Below are 11558 nucleotides of genomic sequence, written 5' to 3' on the forward strand. Positions count from 1 at the left end.
AGTCAAAACACACATGAGACAAAAGGACACAAAGGGATATTGCAGGTAAAAGAGTTCTGATGGCCCAGGGGAAGAAACTGTTGTTTAGTTAATCATCAATCAATCAATCAATCAATCAGTCAATCATCGTGAACAGGGCTTTACCCGACTCGAACTTTTGAAAACAGACTGTTCCTTTTTCTGCCATATATTTGTCGGGGTGTTCAGGGTGACGGCGATGTTCACGACATTTAGTAAACAAGCCAAGTTAGCGCTCTGAGCTAATGCGTGCTAACTACGCTAATGACAGAAATGTGCACCAACATTTTTTTTTGCAGATAGGAGCTGTTAAAGAAAAGTCAGAGACCATATTATATTAAGTTAAATTCACCAGAAGATTAACTTCATCTCAGCTCCCTCAACCTGGGTCCAGGTCCAGGTCCAGGTCCAGGTCCAGGTCCCGGTCCAGGTCCAGGTCCGTAGCTGCAGGTAGTTGCTGCTGACATCTTCACCAAGCAAAGGGGACGACATGACATGATTGTACCCTAGGGATCAGTGTGAAGATGAGGAGCACTCACTGTCTGAGTCTGACTGGGCAACGCCTGCCCCAGCCACTGCACCCCCCCCCCCCCCCCCCCCACCCCACTAAGTAACGCATCCTAGCTGAGGAAGCATCGATAGCACTTTTCCACTGCCACTGAAAGCACTCTGTGTTTTGCCTGTTTGTCAATACTGAACATCAGAGATTTTTCCAGTTTTTTTTTTTTTTTTACCATTTAAATAGAAATAAAAAACAAAAAAAAAACAAACTATTATTATTATATTATAGTATCGTATATTAGTATGGTCCCACATTCAAGAGTTTCCTGCACAAAACGATTTGGACTTATTTGGACTTTTATTTTGTAGTGACAGGGGAAGACTGATTACGTAACTTAGCTGAACTTATCTGTTCTAGTTCATGCAATTATTATAATTATAATTATTATTATTGTTGTTGTTGTGATTATTATTCTCTCTGGCGTTTTTATGCCTTTATTTGGTAGGAACAGCGAAGATAGACAGGAAGTGTCGGGGAGAGAGAGAGAGAGGAGGGGAATGACGTGCAGCAACTCGTCTGGCTGTTTGTCAATTAGTTGAAGAATCAGTCGGTTCTTAGGAAATCACTTTAAAATAATTGTTAAGCAGAAATTCCACATATTCATCGACTACAGCTTTTCCAATGTGAGATCATTATGAATTGAACACTTTAGGCTGTTGGTCGGATCATCGTCACATTGTACTGTTGGAAATGAGGATCAGTTAATGAATCCAGAAATACATGAATCAATGAGGAAAATAATATTTTTGTAAAAGTAGTTTCACACCCATCTCCAGCCAGGAATTCCCATCTTCACCCTCCTCCTGCCTGTTTCCTCGCGGAGGAGATAAAAAAGCAGCACGATCTCTTGTTTTCAGACGAGTTCTGATTAAAAAAAAAAAGACGATGCCGCTCGAGTCTCTGACTCTTTGAACCGTCAACACGTTGCGTAACGCTGAGGGGTCGCAGCTCTGTGCGAACGCAGCCCAGCGGAGGAGGCGGTGATCTGTCTGTTCTCGCTCTCCTTCTCATCTTTACCTTTCATCCTCCTGTTCTCTCTCTCTCTCTCTCTCTCTCTCCATCCGTCCATCTCCCTCTTTCTGACAGTCTCTTCCCTTTCTCTTTCCTCCTCTTTCTCCTTTTATCTCAGTCTAATTTACACCGTCCCTCCTCCACCTCCCTCACCCGTAGCTCTCTCCCTCTGTTTCTCTCTGTCAAATCAAATCCTTCTCACCGTATTGATCCCCCCCCCCCGGCAGAGTGAAGTCGCCCGTGAGTGCAGGTCATCGAGTATCAGATGCCCCCCCCCCCCTTCGCTCACTGCAGGGTCAAATATCTGATTCAGTGTTACAGTAACCACCGACCATCACCGCTCTGGATATTCTGATTGGGATTGATGCGGCGCTTGTGTGTGTGTGTGTGTGTGTGTGTGTGTGTGTGTGTGTGTGTGTTTTTAAAGCTCTTTTCTATCGTAACATAAAGTTGTTAGAGGTTTTCTAACTTTGTAGAACAATGGTAGAAATGCGAGGTGAAGATACCGTGAGGTTTGGTGGAGAGGCCCATGCAACTAGAAGTTATTTATTGTGGTGTGACCTGCTGATTTGGCCCATTCGCCAACATGGTCAGCAGTCCGGAGCTGCAGCAGTGGCTGTCGCGCATACTGTAGCTCACGGAGGCAATTACGCTACCATAAAAACTCTTAGTGCTTCTTGTGCTGCTTCCCAGAGTCGTAACTCAGTCAGATCTGCCCACAGACTCCATGCACGCGTTCTTAGTGACTTTCACTTCCATTATTTCCACTGTCTGTCAATAACAATACCAATACATGTCCATAAATCCGCTCAGAAATAACTTGTAAATACAGAGTTTTCAGTATCAAAGTAAACCAGAGGTGGTTGTCTGCACATCCATGAGTGCACTGCGAACAGGAACTGCTCATAGTTATGTCATGGTACTTTTTAATGAATGGTGCCCCTGCACTAGGGGATCGATTAAACCGCTAGTGATGATGTAAATGCCTTTTACAGGCGGGTGATGCTTCCAGTGATGAACTCTGTGGTAGTTTGTGTTATTTGCTGTCTTTGGTGACCCAGGATTTAGACTTAGTTTTATAGTATCCAGCACCTGCCTGTTTTACGTTGGACCTGAGGAAACAGAAGATTTACGTCTTTTACACTGAAATTAGCGGATTAGCGATGGACTCCTTTTACACTGCCAGACGAGTTTGTCTGAGAGGAAACAGGGAACCAGTGTCATGAATCACATGCAGTTATGTATGTTTTTGTTTTACCCTTTTCCATTGCTGACAGACGCCTGACGTTATCGAGTCTCAGTGGGTTTTTTCGACCATTATAACTATTCAACTTTTGATACCACAACTAAAGCATGTTGCTGCCTTTTCTTTGAGGAAGTGTGCTGTCTGTGATTGGTTAAAACAGTCTAACTTATTGTCAGTAACTCAAACTTTCTACCTTTTTTCATTATTGAGGAAATTTTCAAATGTTTGAGTGCAGACAAGAAAATCCAAAGGGCTTTACACGAGACAACTTGAACACGAGCCTGAGCGATGTCACCTTGGACGCCTCAAAGCTGCTTTAACGGATCGTAAATTGTAAAGATAAAAGTGCATCACCGGTGCATAAAGACGAGGCTGCTGTTAGATAGTGATGTTAAATGTCATCGTTCGTGCCTTCTTGTTCATTGCGGTGATTTTTTTCCCGGTTGTATTCGATTGGCCTTTTTACGCTTCAGCGGTAACGTGTGAGCTGTAGGTGACACCTTGTTCATCTTAAGTGTCCAAAGTGTGTTTTATGTTCCGCGGTTTATTGGGTTTTAAAATGTCACCTCCAAATCGCAGCTCATTGACTGATAATTTGGGAGACTGCGCGTTGAAGCGAGGATGGGTTAATTGGCATGTGTGTGCGTGAGTGTGAATGACAGATGGGCCTCGGGATTCCTGCCATCTTCCCCAGGGTCGATATATCCCAAGGGCCTATCCACCCACTGCTGACACACACACACACACACACACACACACTGAGAGCCCTCCAATGTTTTGGAGGCTTCCATATCTCCGGAGACCAGAAATGGATCCAAAAAAGACCCCCACCACCACCACCACCACCACCACCTCCATGTCTTCAGCCAGTGCCGGCTCCAAATTCGCTCCTTGCTCGATGCTGTTTGTCAGCTTGTCGCCGCTCTGACCTAGAAAACCAAATAGATATTGGAGTCGATGAGGAGGCACCTCAGGAGCGGAGTTTAAATCGGGTCGGTTATCAGTGGAAGGAGCCGCCGAGTTGTCGATGCTCTGAGGTTTAATTTCTCACATTTATACCCTGAAATTCCCTCTTAGTGCTGTCGCGATGCCGCAGATCTGTGGGTACAAGGATGTGACGGAAGTGGAAGTCAAAAATGGAGGGTACATTGACTTTTTCACTGCACACGCACGACTAAACAGATTACGCATTTTCTCTATTGGGGACGAGAATTTCCAGAAACCCACTAACCCTTTTTATTAAATGTCCAATTTAAGTTTTTAGGGCGTAGTTGCTGTCCTCCAAACATCCTTGTTCCACTTACTTTTAAAGTCTAATTTTTCTTTACATATGCTAGTGCTAGATGATAATACAGTGTTTCCTGTGACATCATATCATCGTTCTACAAACGTCTTTTGTCCATGACACATTAGAATTTGGTCTGATGTAATGCCTAACAGTGGAACAAAATTCATTGTTCAGTTTTATTATATTATGTTTGGTTTTTGGATTCATTCTCTAATATTTTGATGTATAAATATTTGATTTTGATCCCTATTATACAGTGACTCGGAAAGTGACGAGGGCTAGCCAAGCTGGCTGGTTAGCATGCTAATTTCAGTAGAATAAAGTGAGAAATAGAAGCTAGTTAATAGTTAACAAGTTAATATTGGGGTTGCTTTCCACCACTGGAGACAGCTCTTAGTGAGTAAAGGCATTTTAAAAGGCAGTTTAATGCTTCCTCGAGACTGGCAAGTAAACATCTGTTAATGCTAATGTTAGCTGTGTAGCAATAGCAACACTTACAAATGGCTCCTTTAAGCTCTGTGATCACAGTAACAGAGTCACGTTATGAAAAATCATCCAAAAGTTCAAAACTCTCACAAATCAAATTACACAGCACAAACAGAATAATCACACCAGAGTGAATGTTCAAATGCCAGGTGTCCTTGAGCAAAGCGCTCGCCGCTGCTGTCGCACAACGCATCAAAATAAAATGACAAATGTTAGAGCTGCTTCAGCTTGAAGGTGGAGAGGGGTGGAGTGAACAGGGTGAAGTTGACTACCGCGCCACACTGACCCGACCCCGTGTGACTGAAACAGGAGCCCGGCGCAGAGGGACCGGTCGATATGTATTGACGCGACCGTCATCACGTCGAGCTCTGGCCCAGCTGTAACCGGCAGCACAGCAGCTGACAGGAAGTGTTGATTAAAAGCCCCCGCGACAGGAAACCGGCACCACTTAGGACTATTTGCACAATAAACCACTTCTGGTTCAGCAGCGGTGATCGTGCTCCTCCAGGATCTCGGGTTGTTCCAGACGTTTCTGTCATATTCTGCTGCTCAGAGCAGGAAGCTGAATGTAAGGCTGAGGAAGCGTCGTTCATCAACAGGCTCTTCGTCTTTTAACGTATTAAAACGTTTCCACTGAAGTTAGCAGAGGCCGTCTTTGCAATGAACATCACTTAATATAATTTGAATTTTTTAATCTTGTCATAGTAACACAATCTGAATTTGGATATCAATGCTGTTACATAATAATAACATGTGATGTAATGATTTAAACCAGCAGGAAAAACATTGATTTTTTAAAGCTTAGCTCCAACATTCACACACAGGTCTTTATTATAGTGTGTCTGTGTGTCTGTATGAACTTGTTTCATTGTTGTTTTGAGGTTTAACGAAGGCTGGAACTAATGATTATTTTCTTTGATTATCTTTTCAAATAATCCAAATGTCTAGTCTGCTAAACATTTCTTCTGCTTGATTAGTGCAGTGTAGATCATATTACGACTGTCTTTAAGCTTCCTTTTGAATATTATTATATATTCCCAGTGCTTATTTATCAGTGGACACCTGATGTTTCCCAGTGTGCCCCTTGTTATTGGGGGCGGGACGCTCCCTCTTCCTCTCCTGGATTTCACTTCCCACAGTTTCCAGTTTGTCCCACATGTTCGTGTCTCTCTGTAGCCCCTAACCCTCTCCGCCTCTTGGACTCAGACCCTCGAGTCGAGTGCCCCTCCAGCACATCCCTCTCTGTCGATTTGAATGTTTTGCTTGTTTGTATATTTTCTTCCGGACATGAACGGCTCCTCTGTTTGGCCCCGATGATGTTTTGTGTCGGGGCTGAATGGAGTTAAATGAGACACTTGGAACACATGGGGCTCTTTTCTCCGCCGTGTAAAGTTTGGAGCGTCGTCTGCTCCTCTCTGCTCGAGAGGGGCCTTTCTTCGCCTCAGTTGCTCGGCTTGTTTCAGCTTCCTCTCTCTTTTCGTTTTTTTATTCGTCCTTCCTCGCTGTGTTTTGTCATTTCTCCACCTCTCTCACCTTCTCCCACCTTCTCTTGCAGCAATCCATCACTCGTTCCCTGCTCTCCCTCCCTCTCTCTCTCCCCCTCTCTCTCTCTCTCGCTCTCTGGCTGCGTTCCCTGAACCCTCTCACCCACTGAGTCCAGCATGCCTGTAAAGGTTGATGCTAATAATACTGAGATCTCACTCTGCTCCGCTGCTGCACTTGTAAATAGTAGAGTTACTGTTGCTTCTCTTGTAAATACGTTGACATTACCCCCTCCTCCAAACCAGCAGGTAAACATCTTATTTAAACTGTATTAAACACTGGCTGCTGGAGCGCTGACTTGGCTGCAGTTTGAATCCCTGCACTCGTAATGGAGACGTCTCAGAAACATCTCAGCTCATGAATTGTAATGTTTCCTTCAAAATAATAGCGGATATGTTTTGGGAGCAGCAGATACTGGACGTTTAGTGCAGTAGCTGGGAACGTAATAATGTAAATAACGAGAGAGAAAAAGTTGGTAAACAGAACATTAAAATACAATAAAACGGGGTAGAATGATATTAATTACATTTAATATAATATTAAAAGTAAGAATAAATAAAAGCCAGGATATAGATAAGATCAAAAAGAAGCACTCAAGGTCCTTTCACCAGCTTGTTCCAGAGCTTTCAATCACACATTATGAGATATAGTTTGCACCTGTCAAATTCTTCATAATAAAAGTTGATTAGAAAGTAAAGATACAAAATAAAAAGCACAACCTCTGATCTGTCAGTATCACCCTACAAAGCCTTTACTGAACCCCACTGTGTAATGTTTAATGTAGCTTTCCTCTAATGATCAATCTATGGGATCAATAGCGGGGCCCAGCGTCTGACAGCTGATGAGATCTCAAAGGATTCAGCTCCTCTGGCCTTAAACCCAGATGCTGTAATGAGATGACCCGTGACCCTGAGCCTCACAACCAGGAAGTATTGACAAACCTTTCCACAGCGACGAACAGGAAGAGACTCGCACAGAGCTGAACGATCTACTTCTACCCGAGGTCTGAAATGAATGTACCACAGTTTGTTTTGGTGTCACAGACAATAAAAGTGAAACTCTTGTCTTCAGTGTGAGAAAAGAGCAGTTAATTTATATAGCATTCAATTAAATGTAATTGCTGGTTTACCAGACTTTTATTTTGTAAAATATTGAACACTGACTTCTTTGGCCTCAGTGCAGTTTCAGTTTTACAGTTTTGTTTTTCTCAGGAGATGTAGAAGATCATTAAATCCACGGCTGCTCCCAACCAATTATTTTCATTATCAATTGATCGGCTGATTATTCTCTAGACTGATCGATTAATAATTTTATCCACAAAGTAACAGAAAATAGTTTAAAATGCCTGATTTGATTTCCTACGACAGAACAGTGTAAAACTCAGATATTCAAGTTCAAGAAAACATTTGTTCAGTTGTTAGAATAGTTGGTCAAATAAAAATATATTGATCTACTAATCATTGCAGTTCTAGTTAAGTCCTTTTAAACTATTTAAAAAACATCACTTCACACAAAGCAAAAGCTGGATGGCAAGTGAAGCCACAGCTGGTATTTAGCAGGAAATACCGCAGCTGTATTTACAACATTTACAACGTTTTCTCTTTTCTCTCTTTTCCGCGAATCGTCGTCGAGTAACTCGCTTCAACGACCTAAAGCCTCGGCTCCGATGAACGCTGGTCCTGATGCGGACGTGAGGAGAGGCAGCCGGGCCGACTGAGAGCCGCTCTGGTCTCTGCTTCTGTGTAAATATTTACAGGAAGATCCCGGGAGTTGAAGGGCAATTTAAAGATGGCACTGCATCGCTCCTGGTTGTTTACTTTGGAGCTTTTGCACAGGATCGGTTCAGACGAGGCGTCTGCTGTATCTGTTGAGTTTAGAGCCGAGTGGATGAGTAATTGTCGTTTTTACAAGCAGAAACATAAAATGTTCCTCAATTCCAGCTTCTGATTTGTGAGGATTTGCTGTTTTTCTTGGTTTTTATGTGATTGGCAATCAATAATTTGGGGGTTTTAAACTGTTGATGGAACAAAACAAAATAAGTCATTTGAAGATATGGATTTTGACCTTTTATGTACCAGATGATTGATTGGTTGTTGGTGTTGACTGAGGTAGATTTAGACAGTGAGTTTCTGATTAGTTAGTTAGTCTCTCTCTCTCTCCCTCTCTCTCTCACACACACACACACACACACACACACACACACACACACACACACACACACACACACACACACCTTTCCCCGGCGGTGTGTTTATGTTGGCCTGCTCACAGCCAGCCATCGACATCAAGTCTTCCTGGGATTCACCATCAATCTTCACGCTCTGTGTTCTTAGTATGTGTGTGTGTGTGTGTGTGTGTGTGTGTGTGTGTGTGTGTGTGTGTGTGTGTGTGTGTGTGTGTGTGTGTGTATATATTGTTTGACTCTCCAAACTCTCCTCATTTCCTTCTTTGGCAAAGCTTTCTCTCGACACCTTCCTCTCCGTCCCTGCTGTCTCTTCTTCGGTCTCTCACTCTCTGGCGCTTTGTCTCTTTCTCGCCTCCGCATTTAATTCTAATGTCTCTCGCCCAGTTATTAAATATTCCTCCCTCACCAGCCTTCTGTCACTGATAGATATGAATCACGACTCTTTTAAACAAAACTGTTATTCACTGACATTGTGAAAGAGAAAGGATAAAGCTGTAACGGGTATTTGGCCTCGGCAGAAGAGTCGACTTGCAGTTTGGAAGAACCAGAAAAACCTGCTGATGGTTTTTGTTCCTCATTTACCTTCATCATATGTGAAGTGTTTCCTGCAGGTTTCTGATTTAGTACAGTGTGTTTCTGCGACAGAATTCGTCCTCGGCTTCGGCTTCACTCTCTCTCTCTCTCTCTCACCGCCACTTATGGTCAGAGGGTTTGGTCTCCGTGCAGCTGCTGTGCCGCAGCCAAGTGGGTTTTGGTCGGGTATTATTTGACCATTGGATTACTGCGAGTGGTGATCTGGTCGTGGTCAGAATGATTGAGAGCGGCTCTGACGAGGGCTAATGTTACCGAGCCGCACTCGGTCTGGACAGCGCCGGACTTCGCTGAAGCTTTATCACATTAACTAATCCACAGGATCTGTGGACCAACCCCTCCGGCTGTTTCAGAGCGAGCACCTGTCTCAGCACCCAGCTGGGGGGGTTGGCAGGGTTTGAATGTGTTATTGACTCAACAGGAGAGGCCGTCTTCCGCCAGCAGCTTCATCTTTTTTTGAAGTGAAAAAGATTTTAAGAAGTAGCTGAGGAAGTCGTTTTGATAATACAGGCCTGTTTATAGTTTATGTGAAAGTATTTATTGCTTATACTTAGGGATGGGCGATATGAAGAATACACTCGATGTCAATGTTGGAAGGGAAATTAGAAAATGGTCCAGCAGTCGAACCGGAGCGTTAACCATCCGGCTATCGGGTCGATCAAAGGGTTAAATCGCACATTAATGAAGAGCTTTAGAGGAGATTTCAAACCATGATACGATATATATCATGTATTGAGATATTATTTATAGGCCGTATAGCCCAGCCCTATTTATACTCTGTTTTTCTAAATATGGACCCCAGGAAGAGTGTCTGTTGCCAGGGCAACGACTAATGGGAAAGCGTGCAATTCAACGTAGCCGTGTCACTCCTGCATTTAGCTGAAAATTAGAAAAACTACAAGGAAAAAAGTGATTTGAAGTAATTTAAATACTATAAATATAAACTGCACACTTATAAACCTGCTGCTAGGCAACAAGTGTTTTTTAAATGTTAAACTCCAGTCTTCTTTCGTGTGTCACGGTTTTATTTTGGTTGTGTCACACCTGCTGCGTCGCGCCTCACAGGACTGATGTAAACTTCCTCCTCCTCCTCAGACGTCCGGCCGTCTGAGGAGGAGGAGGAGGAGGAGGAGGAGGAAGAGTTTGTTCAGTTCAAGGGAAAGTTAGAAAGTTAATACGGTATATTTTATTTTCCACCCACTGTTTATTAGTCGGATGTTTCTGGAACTTACAAACAGATTTTTCTGAACGTTGCTGTTTCCTTTGATGTTTGTTTTTTTTTTTTTTGTTGTTTTTTTGTTTTGCCGTAGCCGTTGCGCTGCGTTCACATGCTGTTTGGAAAGCTCGTCATCCCGGGCTTCCGATTCATCTGCTGAACATCATTCTGTTTACATTCTCCTGGAAGTCGGAGCTGGAAGATGGATGATAAACATTAGAAGGTGCAGCTGTGCAGTTGAAGACTCTCAGTCAGTCGAGGCTCATCTCACTAAATCGTCTACAAAGGGATTTTATTTATTTATTTATTTGTTTGTTTTAGCATTTGGCAGGTGCTCAGTCTCAGTCTAGACCTTGAATGAACCCATGATACCTGGTCTGGACGTGAAACCCAGTTCGATGTTCAGAGGACGCCATCTCCCATATGACTGTAACCTGAGAGCGGCCGTGCCTGCTGCAGTGCTGAGTGGTTGTGGAGTCAGGCAGGCGGGCTCACGGCGCTCAGGGGCGAGTGTTGGGGGGGGGGTTTGGGGGCCGCAGCACGGGGATGAGGGCGAGGCGGTTAGTTACTCGGACTTTCAGTAATGTTGGTTTGGTGTCGCCGGACAGTCTTACTGTGGTCGTTTAGTGACGTGAACCTTCCTGTGAATGAAATGTGTTTGGACTCAGGATGGAGTCGAAGTGAATTTGAGTCACACAGCGCGACGGGTTTTAATAATACTGTCTCCTCTCCTCTTTCTTTCTCCAGGCGGAGAGGAAGGAGGTGTTCCTCCAAGAGCGATACGGCCACTACAGCCTGACCGACCCCTTCCTGGCGCTTCAGAGGGACTTCGAATGCGGGGTCCCCAGAGGAGACGCGGAGCGGCGGCCCCTGGGCTCCAGCCCCATCTCCGTCCTGGAGGCCGTCATGGCGCACTGCAGGAAGATGCAGGAACGCATGTCCGCCCAGCTGGCCGCCGCCGAGAGCCGCCAGAAGAGGGTAAGACACCGGGGGGGACGGGCAGGTTGCTTTTTTAGCATTGAGGCTAGCAGGAATTCAATCATCAGTTTTTGAGGTTTCCTGTCATAAACTGTACCTGTGTCGGACCAACGGATGAACCGACATCTTCCTCCTTCAGAGCCGTGCAGCAGCAGCAGCAGCAGCAGCAGCAGCAGCAGCCAGGACAAAAACATTTTTATTTTTGTTTTTTAATGTATCATTGATTACATTGTGTTTACATAAATTCAGCCGAACTGCTGCGAGTCGGTCGTCAGATTAAGACACGGCCGGTGTTTACATCCTCTCCTGTCTGACCACAGACTGTGTTTATTTACACTCCAGTCAAATCTGTGAGGCAGAAATTCTCTGGAGGAAGATGTGGGAAAGAGAAAATTGTGTGTGTGTGTGTGTGTGTGTGTGTGTGTGTGTGTGTGT

The 11558-nt window shown here is 44.2% G+C and overlaps 1 protein-coding gene across 1 annotated transcript in view; it reads left to right on the forward strand.

Annotated features, from left to right (window-relative positions):
* The window catches only part of cttnbp2 (cortactin binding protein 2), a 111458-nt gene that overhangs the window by 27497 nt on the left and 72403 nt on the right, over nucleotides 1-11558 (forward strand). Inside the window, exon 3 of the mRNA XM_022743592.1 lies at nucleotides 10893-11123. Within this exon, the coding sequence (XP_022599313.1) occupies nucleotides 10893-11123 (231 nt within the window). The remainder of the gene's footprint in view (nucleotides 1-10892; nucleotides 11124-11558) is intronic.

Source organism: Seriola dumerili, unplaced genomic scaffold (assembly GCF_002260705.1).
Source record: "Seriola dumerili isolate Sdu_G_001 unplaced genomic scaffold, Sdu_1.0 BDQW01000070.1, whole genome shotgun sequence".
NCBI classification, from domain to species: Eukaryota; Metazoa; Chordata; class Actinopteri; order Carangiformes; family Carangidae; genus Seriola; species Seriola dumerili.